The sequence below is a fragment of the Rhea pennata genome, chromosome 2, assembly GCF_028389875.1.
Source record: "Rhea pennata isolate bPtePen1 chromosome 2, bPtePen1.pri, whole genome shotgun sequence".
Classification (NCBI taxonomy): domain Eukaryota; kingdom Metazoa; phylum Chordata; class Aves; order Rheiformes; family Rheidae; genus Rhea; species Rhea pennata.
The window spans coordinates 139,516,836-139,544,422 of NC_084664.1; the positions used below are offsets into that span (position 1 = coordinate 139,516,836).

Sequence of the window (27,587 nt, forward strand, 5' to 3'; positions counted from 1 at the left end):
AGGAAGAAAAGAGCTGGCAATGATGTTAGTGTAACCCTGTTTAATAGCTTCTATGCTGTAAATGAAATACTTCTTCTCCTTGAAATATTGAGTTTTTCTAAAAGTTATTTTTCTACAGAATGTTACCTCTGCAATCTTAAACATTTTGAAATTAAAAACCTGCAACAGAGAGTTTACGATGCAGTGTCACTTTTTAAAATTCCATCTGGTACATATCCACATTTTATTAAGCTGTTCACATTCCAATCAAAAAACAATGTATGCATGTATTTTTAATGATTTTATTTTTCCTTGAATAAAGGAAACTCAAGCTGACATTAGCTAATTATATGTTTGCCTACTAAATAAGCTTCAATTATGTATTCCAAAACATAAAATAAAAGGGAAAATAAGCTAAGAGTTTTAATAGAGCCTTAAAAAGAAAATTGTTTGTAGTAGGTTATGTCTTCTGAGTAACATCTAGTTATTTGAATACTTAGCTTCTACCCAAAAGCAGAAGAATCTTTCAAGACTCTTAATTGGTTTGAAAAATAAAAAATTAATGTTAACGTTATTTTTCAAGCTAGTTATAGAAAAACTATGCTTCTCATAATTATAAGATATGATTCTATGATGTAAATATGGCGTACAGCAAAATAAAACTGAACAAAAAATAATCCTAAAGAGAAGATGTGGGTGCTATTGGAAAGTTTTGAAAAGCATTTGATTTTTCAAGTCATATTTGAAAGAAAAAAAAAAGATTTCCACCCAGATTTCTGACTATGCTTTCTGACTATGCTTACCATTTTTGCTTAAAACCCTTCCATCATCTTTCCCTCCTTTCACCGCAGCACTATCAGCACAGACACACAAAAATTGCTTGGAACTTTTTTTTTTTTCCACTGAAAGAGTTTTGTTAACCAATCATGAGCATAACATGATTATTACAGGTACATTTTAAATAAAGCTCCTTGAAATAAAGATGAATAGCATATATTTTATATAGGATATAAGCAATACTTTTTGTTATTTGTAAAGGTTTGTTCATTAAAAGAAGAGTATAAAATAGGAAAGTACAAAAATGAAAAACAAAGTAGATGGGATATATTTACAATGCAAAAAGAATTGTATTGATGAAAGATTTTAAGAAAAATTCTAAATAATTACAGCTACCTTTTGATAGGTAAACTCTTTACATGTAATTTTTTGGGGGAGGGATTTTGGAGAATTTCAATCATATTCACAAACTGAAAACAGGCTAAAGACAGCAGTTTACTTCAATCTATGAAAACCCCACACATGAAAATGACTACGGAACATTCAGACCTGGACTATTAAGCTCTGATGTTTGCCGTGAATGAAATCCTTGGATCTCAAAAATGATGAATACAGAAAATGGACAGAAATTAGATTCTTTAATGGTGAAGCTGGAGAAAGCTTATGGCTCAGAACTTTATGATTTAATAATACTTATTCATCACTTAATTATTTTAGTCTATCTGTTCATCGATACTCCCTAGAATACTAGTAATTAATGTATCATGTCAGAATTTGCTAAAACAACAATATTGTGGTCGATTCCATCTCTACCGCAGAAAAACACAGATCATGCACAGAAAGATGATGTAGATTTACTTGGAAGTTATCTATAATAAGTGAGCAGGCAATTTGCACAGTATTTGGTATAATGGAGGCCCTTATCCCGATACAAAACTAAATTTCATCTCAACTTCACCTCTAAGTGTTTCATATTTAAGCAGAGTCATGGGTTTACTCCTGTTTTTCAGTCAGAGAAATAGAATTGCGGAATCTTGAGACAGAGTTTTCTTACCATTTTCCTATTAACACTGTTCAGTTCTTCTGGTTGCTTAGAGCAACTAATGCTATTAGCTATTATAAAAATCCAACAAACACAGATTTTTCAATATAGTCTTTTTATACCAGCTTTCAGTAGATTAAATATGTTCAAGGATTCAAATTAGCCTCAGCATAACTGCACTAAGCACTGTTCATATGTACAGAAAAATTCTAATTCCAACCCTGGATAGCTTGAAATCTGAAAGGGTGACAAACAAACAGAATGTGGAATAACTGGGCAGAAAAATGGCTAAGAAGGTTACAAACACATTGGATCTTCCAGGCTTCATGCCTGGAGAAAACCTTGAGCAAGTTGAGCTGAGTTACTTTGAATGATAGGCAAGACTAGATGACTAGAGAAATCATTGAATAATTTAGGTTAGAAGGGATTTGGAAAAGAACCCACATAGCTGCTTTGAGCAGATTCCTTATAAAATCATATATGTAAGCTTTCAGACAAGTGTATCAAATTAAAATAAAAGCTTGAATAATGGTGCTGGGCCAGTGCTCGTAAGAAATCTTTAGTGATGTTCTCCAAAATGAACAAACAGTGGTACAAGCACCACAACTGTTCAAAATCTGTGTGTAGCTGGCACCTAGTTAAATTCTTAGTTTCATTACGCTACCACAGTAACAGAAGCATATTGTTGGTATTAGGTACCAAAAAATCCATACATGAGACAGTTTTATGAGGCAAAATACTTCAACTGGAATTTTTATCTTACTAGACAGCAAAAAATCCAAACAAGAGCGAGCCCAGGACTGAGAAATGCACCCTCTGGTCTCCAATGAGATGTTTGTTTTTCATGTAGTTAGAGCAACTATAGTATTTCCTTCCTGTGTGATTTCTCTGACATGAAACAACAGGCTGACTTTCACTCAGTAAGGGCATTAACAGGACTTTTCTTCACAAAAACTGCTAGAACTTCATCTGTTTAGTTAAATGTGGTTGAAATTGGCCATTTTCAAAGTTATTGGCGAACATACACAGCATGATGATGCAAGCTAAGGAATGAACTCATCATCTTGTTTTTCTGCAACCTGCAGAGTGATCTCCAAACAGTAGCCTCTCCATTCCAAATTCAGTATGATCATATGGTTAAAACCTATAAAAACGTTGTCCTCTCCTTCACCACTTAGCAGGCACTTCATTTATTCTGATTATCTGACTCCTCCACAGCTGTAACTGAGTGCACTTCTCTAGGCTAGGCAGCTGCCTCTTGGGCATGCTTGCCCCGAATCTCCTTTATTTGGCTCCGCTGCCCTCTCCCCAGGCCTCCTCATACCTACAATATTTCAGCTCTGCAGAACTGACCATCCCTTGACAGGATGTATGACTCTAATCCTGTTTGTTGAAGACAAACACACATCATCTGGAAGTTAAGAATCATAGATGCATGAGAAATCACTAAGACAAATTCCTAGGTTTTAGGAGCAAACAAATTAAAAAAGCAGAAATTGTTTCTTACCGTGAGCAGCTACATAAAGTGCAACAGCACTTCTTTTAGGAGTCCTGCATTTTGTGTTATTGTACATGCATCTTTGTTTACTGTGTGTATTTATGAGTTTTAATTAGACCATTTTGTACTGGAGGAAACAGCTGTTTTTAGACTAATTTTTATATGGTAAAAGAAAACTTAAGTTACTGTGTCAATAAATTTCTTTCCAACTTCCAATATTCACCTGAAAAAATATTTGTGCCCAAACTTTGGGGCACACTATTTTTCCAACATTCCATTTTCAATTTAGTTCTCTCTCCAAGTTAAGCAAGTAAGCTACTTTTAACTACGGCATAGATGGAGACACTTCAGCTCACAGGCCAAAAGCAGACCACAGTTTTATTTAATCTGACTTGTAGCCACACCAGATCTACCTTTCAGGCACTAGCATTCTGTTAACGACACAATCAATATTTTTCATGAGTTTATCAAAAGACATTTGGAAATTCTATTTAGCCATTAGCTAATGAAAAAAATTTCTCAGCCTTTCCTAAAAGAAGAGTTTCTAAACTGGAAGCAAAAATTCTTCTCTCTCATGAAACACTACCAAAGTGACATTAATTGCATGTGGTTGTAGCTCAGACCTAAACAGAAGACTGTTAAACCAAAGTGACACCACAAATTAAGTTTGTATCCTCACTCCAGAAACACTGTAAAGACAGTGTTCTGACAATGATTCAGACAATGATTTATTTTCTTATATTCTATTAAAAGCAGCAGTAGTAAATTAGAGGAAAAGAGAGGTTGGAAAAAAAGAGAAGACGACATGTTGGGATTATTAAATGCTGTAGCAGTTAATTCTTCAGTAATCAAGAGGCTGCTGCAATTTTTTTTTTAAAGTCTCTTAAGCTGGGTATTGTACTACTTGTATATCTGTTGACATGTACTAACAAATCCTTCACCAAAATGCATGGGCTGCATACTGTATGGGCTTGTTCATTTAACTACTTGATTTTTAAGTATTCCTTAATAACACTAGAATTCCCCAGTTATGCATTTTTGCCATCTAGTTTCATCCAGTGTGACAGGTTAAAAAAGGTAAATACTGCATAGGTGTCAAATCTGGTATTTTGAGAATAGAATACTAGTATCTGACCCATGTGATAACAACGTCCCACTGTTTGGGGTTTTGGGTTTCTTTTTTTTTCTTCTCTTTTCTTTTTCTTTTTTTTGACTTGAATACAAATTGTGTGCCCTGCCCTAAAAATGCAAAATCTTTGTATTATCTTACTTTCCTAACAAAAATTGAAAAGCACTGAAGTGTACTCTAGTGCTCTAACAGCAGTCACTGTCACATAAGAAAATGAGCAGCTATCTTCCATCATGCTTCTATAACTACAGAAAATTCTGGACCAAAGAATACACAATTAGAAAACGCATACTTCAACATCAAACTGGAATCTTAGCACTTTATAGTAAGAAATATTAATTTATATTGCTAGAGAAAGTGTTAAGCCTTGCTTAAACAGATCAAAATAGCAACCCTCTTCCCAAAACCAAAAGACCACCCACCAGCTTCAATATTGTCTCATAAAATTCTGCAAAGTAACTTGACACTCTACCCCAATGTTTTTAAAAAACACTGAAGCTAGTATAATTGGATGATTAAAGGAACAAAGATAAGACTGAGTCTTTGACAGCTGCTGAGAAATGAGAACAATGCTCACAGAAGCATTTAGAGGGAAATACTGAAAATGATTTTCTGAAGAAAACCTTTATGGAAACAGCATGATGTTGTAAGGCTGGTCACAGAGAAGCCAATAACTATCAGATGAGAGATGTCGGTGCCTCAATGCTTATTTCTGCCTTACCCATTTGGCAAGTGATTCCCAAAGGAAGACTGAAGCATATTATAACTGTGTAAAACTGTGAAAACCCGACATACATAAATGTAGTCCAGAAATTTATATTTATAAAAAAATAAGACCACTACTGCAAAAGGACAGCAGAACCTTTAGGCAATCCAGTGACTTTTGGTTTGGGAAGCACAAAATTTCAGCATTTAAGATGAAGCCACAGATGTGAAGATATCAGACTCAAAAATGCAAACTGGCATTGCTTCACTGATTTTAATGGAAATCACATCACTTCCATTGCTGACTCACTAATTTGTAACGCATATACAAGGAACACTACGCAGTTCCCCTTAGGTGATGGAAACATTACTGAAGCTAAAACTTGCAGATTTCACATTACTATAGGGATTTTTTTTTTTTGACAGATTTTTGGTTGCTGTGAGAAGAAGACTGGAACCTACATTTGGTTTTGTAACACTCAAAGCAGAAACCAGATGGGAGTCTCCTCACAGAGAGAGGGCAGAAGCAGAAGAAGCCAGTACAAATGTCAGGAAGATCTCTCTCATCTGTGGGCATGTTGGGAATTGGTTCAGGCTTTGCTACCCAAGCAGTTGCTGTTGCCCAGCTGCAAGATTTCTTCCATGAAAGCGCCATAATATGACAACAGATACATATTTTTCTCTCTCTTTTTTTTTTTTTTGAAAAAAGGATAAACTACTGTTACTAAACATACAAGCAAATGCAATAATTTAAGTATTTTCAAACAGAAATATGAATAAAAAACTCTTTTACAACTTCTAAGTGATCAGAAATGAAACTGGAGATATTTCATAGTCTCCTTAAAATTCCTAGCCTTGACAAAAGGTAAAACTTTCTGTCATTTTCTAGGCAGTAAATGTTTTACTGCTGGGAAAAGATTTTGATGTTTGCAATTTCTATTGAGCACTACGAAGTACTTAAAAATATTGCCACATCTGAAAAACAGACCAACAGGAAGCATAAGACACTTGTTCATCTATACTTCTGTGACTTTTCTCACTTGGTATTATTTGCAACCATACTTTCATGTCTGGCAACAGTGCCAACCCTACTAAGGATCATATATTACTTTTATCATGTTGATTACATATGTTCACCAGTTTTGCTGCCTACATATGATTAGTGTGGTTTGCACATACTTACTGACACAATCCAGAGCTTGACATTTTCACAGAAAATGTGTTTACTGGGAAAGAACTCCTTAGAAGTTTGCTTTCCTTTACAGCTTTGATCTACACGACATCAAGAATCCTACACTTTGAATATATGTTTACCATTAATATTATTAAGATCTATCTCTTTCATACTATATGGCTACCGAGAACTTTGGTAGTCCCAAAAAATCCCTCTTCTCTTAGGTGAATGTGGTAATAGCTGAATAAAAGAATGCCTCTTAAAATGTTCTCATCTGTGAGCTTTAGCTTCATAATGACTTGACATTTAAATTCTGTTATTCATCAGCACTTCACAGAAGAACTTGATTTGTCTAAATGGATTTGAAAGCCCACAAGTGAAGAAAATCAGAAAAACCTGGGTTTGAATATCAAAAGATTGTATGTGAAAAGTATTTTTACAGGCTGCACGTTCCCCTGTTTTATTGATCAATTAACTTCTCCCAAAATGAATTTTTCTGAGACTGTATATAAAAAACCCCAACCCTCCCCCAACACTTACTGATAAATGTCTTTTCTGAGCACAGCTCTACTAAGAGGGTTGTCAGCCTGGGGAGCCATAGAGACAGATCCAATCTTGAGAACCAAAGTGTCTTCTTTAATTGCTGGATTAGCTGCAGTGAGGAGAAGAGAAAACATGTGTTTGATTAAAAGGCAACTGCATATAGCAGAACCATGGAAAAATGTTTCTTAAAAAAATCTAAATAAGAATGTCTGCTACGATTCATTTCTGCTCAAGAGCAGCAACAAATGCAAAAAACCCCCATGAAATTAATAGTATTGTTGTGACATATAAAAGTCAAAACTATGCTCATTTAACTTCACTACAGATTTTAATCACACAACTAAATCCTGGTCTGTGACTTCCTACTTTCTCTTAGGCTTTTTTATTTCAACTTTTTTCCAAAATGATGTTGATCCCAAAGAAACAGCTGTCATACAGCTGTTTCTCCAATAATTATCTACTGAAATATCTGCATATTAAGCAGTTTGAATCCTGCATTCTTTTTAACATGGGCCTAGGTACTTTTAGATGGGGAAAAAAAAAAGTTTGCAGGATATTACAATGTGATCATTGCAGCAGCATTTGCTATGGGCTGTAAAACACAGAAAAGTTCAAACCTGAAGACCCTGAAAGAGGGTCTGAAACCTGCCATATACATAAATGCATACATGAAATACAAAGTATTTTGTATATTGGGAGAAAAAAGGATAGTAAATTCCACAGCAATAGTAAAATTACTCTACGAATAAAAAACCCTCTACTTTCCATTTTATCCTCTTTATATCAGCCATATGTATAAATTCTTAGTTTTAAAAGCACTAATCATACTAGGTAGAGAAGCAAAGTTCCGTCCAAAAAACCAGCACTGTATTTCTTGTAGTAAACAAACTCTGCAAATTATCCTTATAGGGAAAGACTGAGTCTACTGAGTCTCCCTTTCAGCAGCCACAGCCATATTCACAAAGTATTTTGACAGGCTTCTGCTCCGAAGACTTCAGGATAATGAGGAAGCAGCTGAGACCGTGTGATGCAAGCTCCCGCAGGTCACCGTCTGAAGTGGAAGAGTCAACTTCAGCCCCAGTGCTACGCTGGGGCTACGCTTTGCCCCTCGCTCTCACATGCAAGGAAGGTCAGCAAGACACCCCCACAAGGGGTTCTGCACACGAATGGGAGTAGCAAAAGGAGGTTCAAATATTTTACTGAAGAGTGAACTGATTGATGTGGAAAGATCTAGTGAGCTCACCATGAACTTAAAAGCCTCACTTCTCCTGACCAGTTAAATTCTTGGTGAATCAGACACCACGCTCCGCAGTTATAATTAAAAAAACCCCAGAAGATTAAAAAAAAAAAAAAAATAAAAAAAAGGAAGTCACGGAATTCACAGAAATTCTATTTTAGAATAGAATATTTTATATAATATAATATAATAATAATATAATATATATAATATTATATAATATATAATAGGATATTTTGAAACAATTGTAGGGAAATGACAGAATAGCGGAATGGTAACACAAATTATAGCACAGTAATTAGATGAGAATATAAGGCATCTGCTTAAAAGAACTTCATTTACTTAAAAAGCAGAAGTGAAAATCTTCAGACCTCAAAGCAGAGCACAATCAGGTGCAGCTGGTTTGGTTGCCAGAACTAAGGTAGACAAGTTAAGCTGACAATAAAATCCTACTTTTGACTAATTAGAAAATATGTTTTGAATTTTTCAAACAAAAAATAAATAAGGCGCTGTACTAAGTATTAGACTTCCTGCCACTTGACAAGTTGGATTTTTTTCCCCTGATACTCACGTAAGAAAGAATAAAAAGGAGTAAAGATATTAAATACAGTTCACATTCTGATCATAATGTACTTTAGGTGGCAAACCCTCTAAATAAAATAAATTTGAGGTTAGAATTTTAATTTGTCTCTGACACTTAGGAAATCACAGTCATCAGAGGACTATTCATCATGGTCTCTATCATGTGAGCCTTGCAGGAGTCTTCCTTTCAAGGGTGGGCAAGGTTCTTTTGTTGGCAGCTTCATGCAGGTTAAGAAATTAAATCTTACGCTTAAAACACAAACAATCACAGGCATTAATATTTTCACACTTCAGTACTGATTTCTAATGAATGGTGATGAGTCATGAGCTGGGATGATGAATATGTATCTCCATTCATTAATCCACGTATTCTCCCACTAGTTTTTCAAAATATGTGTATAATGTAATAAACAAACACAGTCATTTTCTTACAAATATTATCTTTGAGGGAAAAAAAGTCTACATTACAGAGTATAAATACAACCTAGGACAAACCTACAGACCTGAGTGTCATCAAGTTCCCCTCAATCTTACTTGGTTTTAACCAATCATCTCAGCTGTCTTTTTGTTCAGCTAAACACACTCATAAGGCTTCTTTTCCAGTACTTGATTAATATTTGTGGCTCTTTTCAGCACCTTCTGTAGTTGTATCAATATCCATTTTTATAATATAAAGCAAACTGGATAAGATACTCCATCATTGCCATATGCAGAAGTACTGCTACCTCCTTTATTTCTTTCCAGTATTGTCATATTTTGCGTCAAAAAATATTAGCTTTTTTGTAATGGCACCATAGTTATTAAGATGCTTCTCCGCTGTGACCCTTAAGCTGTTGCCATGCACTGCTTTCTAGAAAAGTCTCCAGTGCTGGAAATGTGGTCTGCGTAGCCTTTTCCTTGATACAGAACTTTACCTTTAGAATATTTTTAGTATATCTCGTACAAGCAGTGATGCAGATGCATAGATATGCAGTCCTCAACATTATTTCCCTGTAGGAAATTCTTTACAACACAGGTTGGCGTTAGCCACAGTGGTTTTATTTACTAAAGGTCAATTTAATTTATAAGTCCCCACAGGCAACTATTTTTTTAGACTTCAAGTTAGCAATTTTAAATTCATCTAACATTTCCACTGATATTGGATGGGGATATTTTTTAAGTTAGAATACCATGATACACAGCATCGAACTCCAAGCAAAACTCTTAAGCATATGAAATCTTTGCAAAATTTTTTTTGTCAACTAAGACTTGTAATTTTGACACAGAACAGATACCAGATGTATTCAACAGGACTAATTTTCCATAAAATCATACTGGATCATATCATGTACATATCATATTATATATCATGCAATAAATACCATGTAATTCTTTATTAACTGAATCCTGTAGTGGATTCTTCTTTTATGTTGTGCAAGACAATAAATAAAGCTACCTGTCTTAATTTTACTTGAACATTACACTTGTCATTTTTAATAGATACACTTTTAGCTGCCTGAAACCTGCCTATTCCAAAATGTGTTAACAACTAATCTCAGATGATCAAGATCCTTGAGCGCAAGTTATTCAGTCTGACTGATCAGAAACTGTTTAATAGAAAGCAAGGAGGATGTTAGAGACCATATGTTATGACTGACTTCAAAGTAGAGAGTCACGCTCATATGACAAGAAAATACCACTTTTACAAATGCAGGACATACGTTTATTGAGTATGTTGCCTTTTCTTTCTCACAGTCAACAGATTTATCATGTCCTTGCTAGTCACTCCTGATATTTTGCTCCTAGTACATATTAAAAAATATTCCTATTATCCTCAAAACAATCAGATGTGGATTTTCCCTGTCCTTACCGCTTCTTATCAGTTTTCTTTGCAATTTACAATTTTCTTGTATATAGTAGCTGCTATGCAACATTTCTTTCTCCGATTTGTTACATACTGCTTTTACATATTTAGTTGTCTTTACTTCATCACTAAATAAATGTAAGCTGTTGACCAGAGCTTGAAACATCACTTGCTGTAGTAACAAATCAAACTCTGAGTGAAAGCAGCACTTCTACTCTGCTTTCCATCTAAGATTGACTGATACCCTCAAAGTCCACCACAGAAGGAAAGGTTAACATGGTATTGCTGCAAAAACCATGCATGCATGTGTGTAAAATCCCCAAGCAAAAAAACTGAAAAAAAACCCAAAAAATCACTTCAATTATTTCATGGTGTTTGTGTATCACAGGTCACTGTACAAGTTTGGTGTTTTGGACTATATTTGGACTGCAAAAGTAGATTTGTCTTGTTTTTAAATTCTGTACATGAATCTAAATTATATGTGGTTTTTGGGGGGAGGATAGTTATAGTACCTAGCAGTAGATAAAAGATATGAAAAGCAGACAATTGTGATTAAGACAGAAACTGATATTATCACTTTTTTTACTTCAATGCAGTGATCACATCTTGAAACAGACTACTCTTACTGGATTAAAAAACTCTCTGAATCAATAGATGATGAATGAGGTCTTACTAGGCATGCAGGTTCCCTGATAAACAAGTTTTCTGACATAGCACACCAGTAACATGGGTAACACTCAATTCTTATTCCTTATTATTGCCTCTACAAGGTATAGATTTTGAGGACAATAAACAGTAGAAGCAAGAGGAGGTTTATTTCACATTCATAAACATGAGAGTTTTGGAAAATCTGGGTAAAGGAAGAAACGAAAAGAGAAAGGTATTCATTTTGATGACATTTCAGAATTTTCCAAAGGAAGATGTTAGCTGTCTTTCCTATTTATTCAGTAAAATTAATCCTTAGAATCATTCTTTAAAAGCATACCCATTTTTTCTACATCTATTCATGACTAATCATGACAATTCTGTTTTGCATGCATCTTCATAGGATCGATAGCAACTAGACAATGCATTTTTGTCTGATTTCATTTTAATGAAGTATATAGCTACAGTTCTACAAAAAAGTACTCTTTAAAAAATTCCCTTGACAGCACGCCCCATAACTCTGTTCCAACTAGAATCATAATTCCTCCTTACCAACACAGCCAATCAAATTTTATCTTGCTGTGTTTTCACCATTCCCATTTGGAAAACTGTAGAGGATGCTAGCAAAGAAGTAATCCAAATATATTCTCACTATTGGTACTTCTTGCAAATACGTTATGAGAAAAATTTAAAATCTGTACTCTTAGGATTAGATTCTGTGCTACTGCATATAATGGCAAAAAGATCCACACCTATAAGACTTACGTAAACATATCATGATACCAATAAATAAAAAATAAAAACGTAAAAGAAAGATTTTCTATCTCTTGATAGACTTTGAAGGATTGCAATAGTAATAATCACATTCCCTCTAGCTGTTACCAGCTGTACTTTAACCTCAACATTTGTTTATTTCTACATATATATTATAGTAGGATTTAAATACATTTTTTGCATAAAGGAGAAATTTTTCTAAAGTAAAAAAAAACATTAGTCATAATTCAGTCTAAGTAACTTCATCTAAGATTCACTACACAAATGCTAAAATATATCTTTTGTTGGGTATCAATTATAAGGTTGAGAAAGATGATTAAAATGAATGAGAATGTCTACCTGCCGATTGCATAGTTTTCTCGGTACAAATTACCATAGGCTCTGGGGCGCTCTTGCGCTCCACGGCCACAGCAGAAGTCTGTTGAAGACTGAACTGATATCAGCATAAGGAGAACTGACCCAAGAATCACCACTGCCCAACCCATAGGTTTAGGCTTAATTTCTCTTTCCACAGTTCTTGACCATTTGCTTTTATAATCACACTTTAAATACAAAGTATGTAGGTACAGGCAAAGCAGAGATCAAATGAATATCTATAATTTTTTCAGCAATTCTGTATAGAACTAGTAAGAATTATAGATGTTTTCTACCTCTGCCCCATAAAAACCTGGAAGTCTGAGCAGTGCTGCTAAGTATCAGTATCTTACAGTAGTGATTTAACTAACTAAAGACCATTTGTCTAAAACTCAACAGTAAATCTCCCTCTCTAATATAGAGCACAGTACCTTCTGCATTATGATGGTTTTCTTCATTTTTTGGAAAGAAGACTCTAATTACACCAGTGTTGATATAAATCAGAGGCAAATTGCGGGAGGTGAGAGCGTGAGTCCTCATAGGTTGGCCTGGTGATTTTCTTTTCTCCTTTTGACTCCTTGGCAACCTGGCTTGAAAAATGCTTGCAACTGCATTAAGCAGAGGAAAACAGAGGACCACATCAAATGCCTGAGCAGAGAGAAGGATCTCATGAAGAAAGTGAGGAGACCCATCAGTGTGACCTTCCAACAGCTTATGGAATGTTCTCCGTTCATTTCTTGATATCAGTTTGTGCCGGACATTTTTTGTCACAGCCTTTGTATAAGTGAGAGAAAGAAATCCATGTTGCTGGTGTGAGCCATCTAAAAGTTTTGCAGTTGTCTATTTCAAGGGAAAAAAAAAAACCAAAAATGAAACTGTTAAAGAAATAAAATCTTGTACACACATAACATCCATCAATTGCCATATTGTCTCCTATTTGGATGGTTAGGGTTCTATCTTTTCTAATATCTTCCTACTCTCTGAATACAAGGAAAAAAATGATTTTTTAGCGGACAATTCATTCCACAACGTGTCCTTATTTTACCATCCTATGTCAACTAAAACAATAAATATTTGAACAATTGTTTTTCCTTTTTTGATCATTTACATTCTATGTCATTCATTTAGTATGCAGCCTAAACATTATTCAAACATTTGAACATTATTCAAATCCAAAAAGCCAAAAAAGCCCACATATTTGGGAGAGTCTGAATTCACCAAAGATTGTCTGATAACTTTTTGCACTCAAAATTACATATTTTGATTTCTCCTTCACTTTAGACATTTTAGAAATAAATCTTACTTCCTCCCACACTCCTTTCTGTAAGTGCAATCAACACCTGAGTGCTGAGGTAGGCCTTTGGTATAAAGTACACCCACATTTAACAAATTACTCTAAGAATGGAACTCGTTTTGCTCCCATCACCTCTAATTATTTAAAGAGTATACTTGTTTCACAGTTAGCAAGAAGGATTTCCTACACATAAATGATAGACGCTTAGCTCCCAAAAGACATATATTACAGTTCTCATTTTATCTTTGAAAGTCTTCTGAGTATTTCAGTGTTATACCATTTGTGAGTGAAAAATTTAAAAAAGCAATACCCAGAAAGAAGAAGCTATTTTCACAGTTTAGGAAACATTTAAATAAGAATATGTTCAAAAATTACCTTTAATCACTTAAGCACAAATGAAAACAACAACACTTTGCAAACATGCTTCCTGTAGCATCTTCAAATTTGATTTAAAAATAATTCAATGTAATTTAAATTTCATTAGTAGAAGAACATCTCTTTCTTAAACAAATGGTATGCAAAGCTTAAATGCTGAAAAAATTATAGTTTTTATGATTACGTGAATTAAAACAAATTAGTAAGTTAGATTCTCTGTTTATAAGAACTAAAGCAACTAGAATAAGAGAAAGTATTGCCAAGTCAATATTCACGATGAAAATAAATCAGACCATACAGAACTTCCACTAACATAAAAGGATTCTACACAGTCGCTCTTGTTTGTGAAGGGCCTAATGACATAATAGTTTTCCAAATAAAATTGGCAAGGAAAAAAAGGAGTTACGTATCTCACAGTGAGATATTCTGAATCAGGAAGCAATGATCCAAGAATTCAAAAGAAAGGCAAAAATATGAATTTGTTAATTGTTGCACTATCAAAATTATATAAAGTAACTGTAAAAAGTATCATTAAGATCTACCTCAGTAACACAAAGTAATTAAATTCCTGAGTAGATATCAGAACTACACAAATAAAATCCAGCGTTCAGTACTAGCTCTTCCATATTTGCCTTCTGAACATTACTGCATATGCTCCCTTTTAATATAAATAAATCCCATTGACTTCATTGGACTACTATCATGCATCAGGTTGTGAACCATCAACCCTCCTTCCCATATCTAGTCAAAAAGAATTGACAGTTATTATTAAAGGAAATGAGGGAAACAACATAACTAATACAATCAATATCATCAATCAAGACATTCAGTATAGACAAAATTTAGACAATCAGAAACTACAGATATCTGAGGGTTTTTTTCTTACTCCAAATTATATTTATTAGTGGAAGTGCTGTAGCAAAAAATTTTAAAAGATTCTTACAGAAGGAAAGAAGCCAGAGATATTACTGAAAGGGTCCTGCTTGCTGATGGGTCGAACCAACAAGGTACGTCTGTTCAGCTTGTCAGTACAGGAAAGGAATATACCTCCATATTGCCCCAGAGACCAAGAATCTTCTCCGAGGCTTGAGGTAATGAATGAAGCATGGAAGAGGGAAAGAGAAAAAAATATAAACTAAAGAAACTGCCATAAGCAAAAAAAAATAATGTCCAATTTGCACAGTTATATGTAACTGCATGATAAAGCCTGTGCCGTACCTTCTTCTAAATTCTGAAATTCAATCAGATTAAGCCAAAAACTGGTAAAAAAATGAATTTTTAAAAATTTTAATTTATGTGAAAGGACAACCCAGCAAGAGGTCAAGATATGTGAAATTAATAACAGAATCTTCCATACACAAATAGACTTACCTCTGGATTTTCAGCAAATAGCTTTATTAGAATGGAGAAGAATGATTACAAGAACCAAAAAACTGTGAAAGAAAAACTATACTCCGATACATTATAAAATCACAGGGTTTACTTATAAAAAGTTAGTTATGAAGAATTAAAATGTTGCTTTGTGTTATAATTCTTGTAATCATTCTTTCTAATATATCCAAGAATAAAGAAAAATATGTTGTTTAAGAAGAATTATTCAGTTAAGCATCTTAGTTTACTAAAGAAATCTCACCAAAAGCTTTTCTTTGCATTGTAGAAATATTCCTTCAAAATCTCCTGACTGCCAGCCTTCCCCTGGCCTGGAAGACAGAATGTTCACCTTATCTGTTTTTTTTTTTTTTTTTTTTTTTTTTTATCTAGCTTTTTGCTGTAGTCCACAGAAATTCAAACATAGAGAACCGTACTTTGAAGACATTATGGAATGTAAATGCAAACAATAAAAATTTTGCCAAGTGGAAAAACTTCATATGTCTGTGCGTGTGTGTGTGTACATATAGGTATAGGTATATACATGCACATCTGTGAATAGGTGTGTGTGTGTATATATATATATATATACACACACACACACACATACATAATATATCAATATATCAATATAATATATGTATGTGTGTGTGTGTGTGTGTGTATATATATATATATATATATATATATATATAAATTTTAGCAAACAAAAGAACACTCTGAAGTTGAAAACATTTTCAAGGGAGCATCGGGCTGCTGGGAGTGAAGCACCATCTCTGAAGTTTTACACTGAATTGTGGACAAAGCAGCTTGCAAATAGCAACCAGTTACTGGGATTCCACTGCATTTTAAAGCATCATTATTTGATTTAGAAAAAGAAAAAGTTACAAAGTTTGATTGTCAAATATTACAATATTTTCAAACAATAACTGTATTTGTAAATCTGATAAAACAAATTCAACTTTTTTGTTTTAGACTGTTGATTAGGAAAAAAGTCTCAGAACCACTGGTAACTTCGAAAAGCTGATACTGAATCTCCTTCCTAATGCACATAGGGAACAGTAAAAAATGTTGAATAAAACCTTTCAAGCACAGGCTTCTAAGCCAACATGATTTGCATTCCTAAATATTTTAGCCATTTTCAATGTCGATATAATGTTTTAAAACTTTTTTTTAAAAAATCTTTTTCTCTCTTTTTCTCAGTGATCATGTTTTCTTTTAAGTTCTGTCTCCCTTAAACAGAATCCGTTGCGCTGTAATGACAAACAACAATCCAACACTCTGTTTAACCAGCTGGACGTGCTAAGATGTACGATGCATCGTATGACTACTACAGACCTAGCCTGACTTGATGGCATCCTGGTAGAGTTTAATCACCAAGATTTTACTCAGCTTTTCTGTGTAATACTATGCTTTGTCACACAGTCACAGATAACCAGCTTAGCTCCCTGCATTACTGCGTTGCTAAGCCACAGTAAAAGAAATAGCTCTACTGTTAGATATTTCTTTTTAATATCTAAGTGTATGGCACCATAAAAAATTAAACATTAGCCACTTGCTAGAGTTAAATGTATTATGAAACAGGTATTTAAGGTATTTCCCATTCAAAATTTCAGCTAAATGAATGATTTTGTCTAACACACCAACAGAGTGATAATGCAAAAAAATGTTTTCTTTATACGAAATCCTTGGAATCAGAATTAATTCTGAGAAACCTCAGTTCCAATGTTTATTATTTAAAAATTTAAAATCCATTCCACTTCATTTAAAATCAACAATTATTTTAAATTTAAGCTAAGAATTAAGAAAAAACTACGGCCACCTTCTTCCAGCCTGGAATTAAAGCAGTACAGCTCCTCGGGATTACCTGTTTCTGTAATGGTCAATATTGAAGCTTTCTATTTTACATTTGATTTTGGTATACACATCCTGCATATCCACCGAGGCGCTGAGATCTTCTAATTCACTGACAACACAAACTTCTGTAATAGTCAAAGAAAATTAAAATAAAAAGTTATTAATCTAAAACCTGCAAGTTTGCACAGTATCTGGCACACTATGTTTTGTAAATAGGATGCTGCTGTTTCTGTTCAGTTTTCTTCATACAGCACACTGGATCAGCTGTCATAGACAGGAACTAGTGAAAAAAAAACTAGAGTCCAAATCTTTTCATACAACTGTGCATAATGCGAGAGACTTATCTATGGAGTTTTTACTTCCAGTTTTCAGAGTACAATTCCTATAAAGAATAAAAACATATTTGCCAAGATAGGTACTTTAACAATTTAGATTTCTGTCTTTCATATGATTATTTGCATATCAAAGGCTCAAGGCCATTTCTTTGCCAATTAGCTTTAATCATATTAGTCTCCTCATTTTTTTCCCGTATTTCTACCATTAATGACAGCAGTTTCCTAACGAAAAAAGTTCGGTCCTTCATTATGTTTACAGAATCTTCTTTTTTAAAAATTACTATCGAGATGATAATCAAACTTTATTCTCAAAGAAAAAAGAGAAGCTGTGTGCCATACATATTTCTCTTTTCAATGCAGAAGTACTTTGACACATACTATATTTCCCATGACTTTTAGAATTATACTGTGATGATTATGTTAAACTTCATTTTGAAATTTTCAACAGAAAACTACATACCTATAGATGGACGTACACAAAACATACTAATAAATCATACCAAAATGGAACATGATTGCTGTTAAGGCAAGAAATGCAGCCCTATTTTTATTAAGTAAAACAATCAATTTATTTCCAATTCAATAAAATCATTATTCTGCATGAGGAGGAAATGTTTGCCAAAGAACAACAGTGAATTCTGATTACATGCATTAGCCTAACTAGAGCTTGTTGTGGTAGGTTAAAACATAGATCCAACTCAGATTTTTGTATTATAGAGTGTTTAGTATTATCAATAAATGCTCTGAATAGCCAATATTCTGCTTTAATATAAGGTATTGAATTTAAAATAGTATATTACATGGAAAAAATATGCTGAATACCTGTGCCATTATATCTAGGATCACGAGCAAACAATTTTATAGTAATTTTTGGCAACATCCACTGCATCCACAGGCTGACACGTCCACTTGAGACTCCAATATTACTTGTTGTTTGTTCCAATGTAACTGAGTCTGAAAATGGGGAATCGTCACCACCCTGAAGAGAATCACCCTAGGAAACAAAAGTAACAGCTGAGAAAACAGTCTTGTTTTTCACCACTACTCATTTCTTCTGTCTAGACTGATGCAGATCCACAAACTATATACATATAAACACACCCACTGATTATACCTTCAAATCAAGTCATCTTTTAATGTTAGGAAAAAAAAGAAAAGAAAACATTCTCCTTTTTGGAGTGAAAATAACAGACTTCGGCCAAAACAATACGGTAAAGTTCCATCACTTAGTTCCACTTTGGAGTAGCGAGTTTTCCTCACTAGCTCTTTTAATGAAACACTACCACCAGTGAAAAAAACCCAGCCTGATAGGGATATTCAGAGCTGAAATGGAAAAGGGCATAAGGAGGCTTGTGTACATCTCAGCAACAGAGGAAGAAAGAGTTGTAGGAGGTTCCAAATGGGGAATGTCTCAGTACGGCCATAGCACTTCCATAGCACACACATACTGGCTTTTCTTCTTCTTAACTGTAATTGCATGTAACTTCTTGGGGAAATTGATTTCACAAAATAATAGCTTTGTGCAAGGATTGGGAACATTTTAGTTTCAACTTTGTTAGTATTCCTGTTGTTCAAAAAAGTTGATTCTGTCACTTGCACTACGCTTGTATACATGAACGACCTGTCGGCAACTCAGATTTCTGTGCCATCAATAATCTCTGTTCCTTCCCTAAAACAGTAAGAGCTCAAAGGTTAATGTTTTCAGAGAAAGAGGGATGCAAATGAATGCTATCCTGAAAACCCTGTTAGGAAAAGGGCTTATGAGAGCCCGGCAGATAAGCTCTGAGGATTCTCAATGGGAAACCAGAAAATGTACAACCCACAGGACTTCACCCTACTCCTCTGCCAGAACTTACTGCCTCCATGGAGGGAAGATGCAAATGTTGCAGCTCCTTATGTTATACAGTCTATTAAACTGAACATGATGGAAACTTATTCTTATATGGTTACTAATATCAACCAGAAGCCACTAAAAATCCATCAGCATCCTCACTTGTAAACCCCCCAAGTGTTGCAATGTTTCCATCACTTTTCCAGCACAAAAGGCAAAGAAAAAGGTATTGTCAAAACTGGCTACAGATAGGCTTTGAGCCATTAAGGCCAAGTTGTTTCTAAGATTTACAGAGCAAAAAACACCCAAAGTTTTAATTCTTAAAGAAGATTTGGAGGATTAGGAAAGGTAAATTATGACAAACAAACATTAAAAAAACATTTTAAAGTATTGCTAATTCTGAGATTTACCTAATGACTAAATCATGATGATTTATAGAGAAGACACCCTGGAAACAGACCTACACAGCAGGCACTGTACAGTTTGAATGAACACCTATTCACCTGTCAGGAAAGCTATCCACTTACTTCAGCTTCAAAAATCCCAGAAAAATTTAGCTGTCAGTAACAAAACTTAAAAAGCTGACATTACTTGACCCATTCTACAGTCCAAAATCAGGAGTAGGGAAATTCTGTTAGCAATCTATTCTCTGAGAGGGTAAAACTTTTCCCAAACCAAATGACATAGCTCGTATGGAAGCATTTAGGCTGATGAATCACATTTTCAATCAGCTCCAGCCTACAGTTTAATTAAAGGATTTCTGTCATGTATACACATGTTGTCTTATCACCATCTTAACTGTAACACAAGGCAAAAAGGCAAGTAAGAAAAAAAATCTTACTAAAATTTTGCACACATGCTATTATTTCTTTGGGCTATTTGATATCCAGAAAATGGAGCAGTTGGCATTGTACTTTTAGAATTTATTACATAATGAAGGATACTATTACAGTTTCCAAGTTATTTTTCAGAAAAGCACTGAAACACAGCTTCCGCCTCAAGTTTTCAGCTTTATGTCACTCACATTAGCATTTATTGGATTTTTTTTTTTTTTTGTTTCAGTGAAACTTAGAACACAAACATAGAGAAACAGCAAAGGTTTTTTCTTTTATTTAAGTGCGCTAATCATTACCCTTGAAAAACTCAGTGGTACTTACTGAGATTGATAAGTAACCATCTAAGCTGTCAAACATCTGACATATAGAACTTATCCCTTCATACATTCATTCGTATGGGAAGGCAAACACTGTGCAGCTAACATGTTACAGGAAAATAATACCTAAAAATGTGGTTGTATTATTTAGAGCAGTTTAACAGACATAATATGAATTGCTGACCTGAAAATTACGATTCAGTTTACCCTCAAGTAACTATGGTTTGAATTAATCAAGCGCATGAAAATAGGTATAAGCACCATTGCTACAGCTTTGAATTCCTTTAAAGCCATAGGTGACTGTCAGGTGACTGTCACCTGAAAGATTATATTAGACTCCAGGGAGCTGCTATTAATATGAAGGTTTCTTAGTGGAGTAGAGACACTTTTCAATCTATCTCACTCTTCCAAAACCAGGAAAAGGAAAAATATCAGGCCATAGCCCAAGTGAGAGAAAATTTCACACTAAGTATTGATGGAGGGAGCTGGCATACAGCACTGTAATGCTTATTCCATGGTAAAGTTATGCAAGTTCCCCCGTTCAGAAAGAAAACAAATATCCTACCCTAACACTCATCAAATAAGTTTTAAGAAAAATCAGTGGTAGTTCCCTAACATTGTATATAATTATAGATTTAAAAAATTGTGTAAGTTTAAGCATCATCTTTGCTGGATTTAAAAATGAACTTCAACACGTGTTTTATGGACTGGGAATTTATGTTTTGTTTTACAAAAAGTCATTCAAATGAAGAGGGACTTTTCCTCTTCAAATGCCACTATGAAATGGAAAATTTAAAAAAGATGAATTAATTCTAACTCTACATGGTTCAAGAATATTAATCACAGAATCCATCTAATCCATCTAAGTGTCTCTTCATGAAGATTGTAAGTATCTAGCATATAATTTAGGTATGTATAAAACTAACAAAGAGCTGTGTTGACTCTTTTAAAGAAGAGAAATCTGTAAGAAAAAAATTAAAGTAAAAATACTCGATGCTTTCTTGAATCAATGCCACTATTTCTAAAAATTATCAAGTTCATCTTTTCATATCTCTAGGATTAGAGCCTTGTGCTATCATTATTAATAATCACTGGTGGTAAATACAGCAAATTAAAAATGACCTTCTTCACAAAGGAGTTTATCATGAAGAAAATATCCTCGAGAAGTATTTAATCAGTGTACTAAAAGCAAGTGCTGTTATAATTCAGAAGATTTCCTTAAATATTAGTCATAATGTGTCGAGGAGCCATGGACATGGAATTAGGTGACTACGGACGTCTGCACTGACAGACTGAAAAGGGATATTATTCATTAGGTCGGTGAATGTCTAGTAGGAACCGAGATCACAGAGCGTGAAGGAAAGACAATGTGGAGTTTCAACACAGAGGGAAAACAAGCATCTCAGCTTCAAGAGACCTAAAAAAACTGAGGCAAGAAAACCATGTAATGGTGATAGTCCCAGTCCTGTGCTAGGATTTTAAATACAAAATGGCAAAAAGGGTCATAAATCAGCATGAACATTAGATATTCATTGTCCTGTGACAGATTTTATCTGTTATGTTTTATATTGTAAAATAGAACAAGTAAATACTATTTTGCCCTCTAGAAAAGCTCTGATCCCTTATTATCCCTCTACAAGAGAGTGAGTGAGCAAGCAAGCGAGAGAGAACGAATGCGTGAATGAATGAACAAACCCAGAGCTGCACGTACCAGAGACCTGCAGAAATAAACTGAAAAACATGACACCTAAACCTGAATGATGTTCAGCAGCTTCCTGCTTTGTAGAAAAGTGGTGCTTGCATGCCTAACACACACCATGTGGACTCCTTAAGGAGTTCACAAAGGCAGCAACAGGTACAACTAGCCCAGAATCTAAGACAAGACAAACACTGCTGGATATGAGAAGGGCCACCAAAATGAAGGGAATGTATGGATAGCTCAGAAGTAGCTGTATAGACTCAAAGTATAAGCAAAATTCGTAAGAGAGAAAGAATGCTTGTTTGTGTATGCATTTACTTGCATGTGTGGTGGAAGGAACGGTGAACAGTCATGGAGAGCGCTAAGGAGAAAAAGCTGGGAAAGAAGATTACGAATACGCTTACAGAAAACGAGTTACAGAAACCAGGAATGGGTGCAGTACTGACTCTGCTACATATAGACAGATATCTTTAGGCTTTTCAGCACTGTAGACAAAACTCCATTTTGTTTCTCCCAAATGTCCACGGCTGTCCTTGGAATAGGAACTGGAGAAGGAACGAAAGCCGGGTGAGAAGCCTGGAGAGTGTCAGGCCTGGGGCTCTCCCAGCAGCCTCCATGGATGCATGGAGGGAGAGCAGCCTCTTCTCCAGCACAACCACCACTTACTGCCTCTGAGTCCTTACTGCTTCTCCTGAAAGTGCAGCCTCCAGGATTAGGACAGCAGCACATGCTGAGGCAGCAGCAGCCCAGCCCTTTTGCCATCCTCTGCTGATCCCTATCCACTCTCTTCCAACAGTAGCCTGTGTCCCCAGCCATCTGCTTTGCTTACTTGTAAAGCCATAAAAAGCAGGAGCACACATCTACTTCTAGAGCCAGAATGAACACAGTACTGTAAGAATCCCGTCTCCCCCTTTAATCAGACCTCCCAGATGCCTCATCCGATTTCATGACCAACAAGGGCATCAGCAACTTCCATTCAGAGCCCTTTGATCTCTGCCTTCTGTAAATCCCATCCTTGTCATTTCTTTCCTGTAACTCATCCAAATGGTTTGGACACTGCTTTCCAAGAACTTTCCGCACCTTCGTAATTAACCTCTGAATGATTCCCCTGAAAGATGATGTTTCTACTGTGGAGTTTCCTTGTGTCCAGAATGACTTTTCTCATCAAACCTCAAATGCTCGAGAGACGCTGGAGTCAGAGGTACTTGGAACAGGGGGGATCCCTCAAGCACGGCAGCTCCGAGGAAGCAGCCAGCCAAGGACAAGCTGCCGTTGCTGAGATCCCGAGATGCATTTCACGGAGTATCAAGAAATGGAGGCCAATTAAAGGTCAAGGAAAGGGAGAAGCAATGCTTATTGAAACCTGAAAATGTGCTTATTTTCAGTTCAAATCAAAGTTCAAGCCAATGCTGATGTTCTGTAGATTGATTTGCTCCTCTCCATTCACTTTAGAAAATGCATTTTCCCTTCTGTTTTTAGAGCTGTACCATTTTTGAACTTCTTTTTGTCCTAGTGACATGCTTAATTTGCCAAACTGTAATTCACACACTGTGCTGGAGGGGCGGGGGGGAGAGACGGTCTCCTCTCCCCCCCATACACACCCTCACTCTCCCACTGGACATGCTCCAAAATGCTTTTGGTATGAAAATCAATTTTGTTCTAAAATTTTGGCAGATCTCTACATTTCAGAATAGTTTAAAAAAAGCAGAAAACAATAGTAAATTAAACTTAAAGGAGTATATTTAACAAAAAATACATACTGCCATCACGGCAAGTTTTGCATTTTATAATTTGGATGTTTTATTATCATAATTTAGTGAGTTCATATGTTTCATGCATTTTGTTACTTTTTTTTTCACAAAGGCTGTTTTTGTTTAGTGGCTTGAGGATATAGATAACTTTGTGCTGTAGAAAACTAAGTCAATCATTTTCCCACACTTTTCTTTAAGCTTATTTTTCTGAAAATATAGAACGATCTCCTCTGTTTTTAGAAAAATCAGCCTCTTAATAATTTTGGCACAAGGTTACATGTAGCAGCATCTGTGAGATCCTCAAAGAACTGCATTTATCTAGTATAAACCTAGAGACATATAAAAAGTGAAGTAACTCAGGAATGTGCAATCAAATTTTAAAGCAGCAAACACGGAATTTTAGGGAGTGCGGCCCCTACCAACTTCCAAGTGTATTAAACCTATAAAGTTTACCAAAAAACAGAGTTACAGGTACAGACCCAGATGTATCATCAGAAACTGCTTCCTCTTTTTCTAAATACATAACACTTTGGAAGAGGCAGTATATCTGATACGCAATAACCAAAAAATGCAGAGGCAAGGAAGAGAGGCCAAGGTGCTCACAGTTTCTTTTACTATTGCTGGAGCTCAGCTTGCCCTGGCATGAGTTCAATTATGTTTATGCTTATACTTGTGTGATTTGCAGATCTTTCTCACACTTTTATTCCTGTAGTATGTAAAGTGGTTTTATTAAAATCTACAGAAATAGTGTTTTAAGATGCAGCACAAAAGTTCATTTAACATACAAGTCAAGTCTACACATGCTAGACTTCTGCAAGCAAGTAGAAAAGCGAGACTTGAATTTCCAGATGTCACATGGACACTGGCAATTTAAAACATCACTGTAGAAAAAGAAGCATCTTCACCTCTAAAGCAAGCGCCATGATCAGAAATAAAGGAATTGTGTGTATCTGGACAGAGATGACATAACACAGGACTGATTTTGCAGCACAGTAGGTTGAGTGTTGGGCACTTGGCATGGCAATTTTGGTACTTCTTCTATTGCAGGGCCTGCAAGTCCTAGCCATGGCCTCATTCAACATGCACAGCTCTGTGCCATGACTTTATATACAGGTTAGTGGTATCATGGATCCTGCATTAAGAGGAGGCTTACAGAGATGTCCTCAGCCATGTGCTCCCACACCAGCGGAAGGGGCTGTCCACAAACATTCCCACCTGCTGGTCACCTGGTCCTGGCCAGACATTGCTGGCTTCTCCTCTCTCTTAGCTCAGCAGTTCACACTGAACATACTCTAAATTGCTCCACCAGTTTAACATATGTAAACAGCTGGATTGGCCCTTTCTCAGTGGCCACAGCTGTAGATGGCTCCTCTGCAGGCAGAAATCGCTCTTTGGCTCTCTGGTGAGGGGTGTGAAATGAAGTGACTGCATTTCTTCTTAGCTTTCTGGGAGTGGTATGGTATTCAGAACCACTGGGCACAGTCACAAGGAGTGGAAAAAAAAGGATGGTCTGCAGTAGCAGAAGTCATTTTCTTTTTAAATAAGCTCAAAGCCTTAGAAAATTTTTGCACTGAGTAACTATGAAACTGAAGTGAGAAGAGAGACTGTGCTCTTGTTTCTCATGCAGTTTCAATTTTCAGTTTGAATTTTCAGCACTCAGCGTGGTATTGTTAAATATGTTTATATATTAATTTTCTGCTCTGTTTCCAGATCTACAGAAAAATCAAGCCAGAGTCAGAAACACTGAACTATTTTCCCACAACTTCTCATGCCAAGTCCTAAAATATACAATTTAATTTTTTCACCAATTGTTGCAAATTGACCAATATACCGAGTTTATTTTTTTAGTGGAATTTATCTTTGTTCATCAGGAAGAAGCAAACATACGAGGCCTTCATCCAAGGCCTGCCTAAAGCTCCGGGATGATCACAGTTTGGCCACACTACTGCTATGCCTTATCAAAATAACTTCTGCGTTCTTGCTCAATCACAGAGTTTCCCCAAGGACTAAACACTTCTACCACTGTTTGTACTTAAGTAAACAGTAACAAGTGGCCTGTTGTAGTCTGCACTACCTTTGCTCTTGCTGTTCCAAAGCCGGGGTGGTAAAAATGATTAACTGTTTCCAACCCCCCAGTACTTAAGCCTTTCACTCACGTTTCCCCGGCTGACTACCACCCAGACTGAAATTCAGGAAGCTAGGTAGCTTTATCTGCATACGACTGCGGTGCTCACTAGCAGCTTGTCAGCATGAAAAGAATTACATGCAGCTTAAAACATAAATCATCCACAGATCGTATAAACAAATTACTTCTTTTGCTTTTTAATACAAACAGTTCTGAGAGTTTGCTTTCTTCCTATTCATTTATAGTAAGGCTGCTGCACTTGAAAGAAGCTTTGAAAATAATCATTTGTCTCACACAGAACAGAATAGCACATTAACAGTAACATCTCTGAAGTTAAAAAAAAAGAATGCAGGGAGGTAATTTTTGTTTGACAGACTTTAAGATTTCAAATGTAAAAACTGTAGAAACATATAAACTAAACACAAACTCTGATAAACAAAACACAAACAAGATTCCTCAAACTCTTAGGAAACTTCTCTAAGTCAAAGCTGCAGAAATACATACATTAGTATGTAACACATGACATTAGTGTTACAACAGTCTGAAAATAATTTATAATTTACAAATATAGGACGGCATTTTTCAAATCAAACAAAAGGGATGTAGCTTTGCTCCCACTGACTTCATCGTGAGTACAGTTACGCCAATATTTACCTTGAAATTTCTAAAGATCAAAGCCTGAACTATGAGTATGCAATACTAACATTTTAGAGAGTGCAAAAAATTAAGTATAGCATATTTTAAAAAAATGAAAATAAAAGTATTTTTCAATTTTCAGAAAGAATATTTGCAGGCTCTTTGCAGATCTGCGAGTATCATGACAGCAATCAAGCAAACTTTTGTTGGTGTTAGCTCTCCTGGCCACTGAGTGCCTGCTCTAAAACTGCCTCCTGTGCTTTTATTGCTCCCTTGATGGAATTCAGACACTGTGGGAAGGGAAGAGAGTAAGTAGTTCAGTTCAAACCAGCAGCAAAACCACAGACAGGGATAAAACAGACCTAAAGTAAAAGGTGAACTGCTGCTCCAAATGTCTCAGCTGTCTTCCCAAAGCTGCCTCCACCATCCCTTTCCCCTCTCCCGTTCAGGGAAAGGGTGCCTTTTGCAGTCATCCTCCCTTTCAACACAGTTTCACTTATTTTGTTTAACTTTCCTGGCATCCCAGTTCCTACCATCTCGGTTTCTGTCAAGTATTAAAGATAACTTCTGCCTTCTCCTCCCCAAACAGCAGCCATATCTGCCCAGGACTCTCAGACTTCTTACATGAGCGTGAGGGGTGCATGAAGAACACCATGATGTACAGAGCTGGTGGGTAGTAGGTTCCTCTGAGCACCACTCCTTTCTCAATTTTTGAAATTAAAATGATTTCTTCAGAAGGTACTCTGAAAAATACTCAGTCCTCAACTGTCCTTTGGCAGAAGGTAATACAATTTGGTTTCAAAATACTAACTGATTTCACCAGAGGGGCTCTTGCAAACTGAAATAGGCTCTCAAGATAATCTTAAGTCTAAGATAGATGC

At 35.5% G+C, this 27,587-nt stretch overlaps 1 protein-coding gene across 12 annotated transcripts in view; it reads right to left on the reverse strand.

The window, feature by feature from the left end:
• VPS13B (vacuolar protein sorting 13 homolog B) overlaps window positions 1–27,587 on the reverse strand; it is a 460,401-nt gene that overhangs the window by 182,366 nt on the left and 250,448 nt on the right. For 8 of the 12 annotated variants that reach the window (XM_062570474.1, XM_062570471.1, XM_062570467.1 and 5 more), the window contains 5 exons: window positions 18,334–18,505; window positions 17,187–17,301; window positions 14,895–15,036; window positions 12,714–13,122; window positions 6,845–6,956 (listed from right to left, as the gene is read on the reverse strand). In XM_062570474.1, the coding sequence (XP_062426458.1) occupies window positions 6,845–6,956; window positions 12,714–13,122; window positions 14,895–15,036; window positions 17,187–17,301; window positions 18,334–18,505 (950 nt within the window). Of the gene's footprint in view, window positions 1–6,844; window positions 6,957–12,713; window positions 13,123–14,894; window positions 15,037–15,584; window positions 15,652–17,186; window positions 17,302–18,333; window positions 18,506–27,587 lie in introns of those variants that run through there. The other 4 variants (XM_062570470.1, XM_062570469.1, XM_062570477.1 and 1 more) reach the window with 3 other exon arrangements.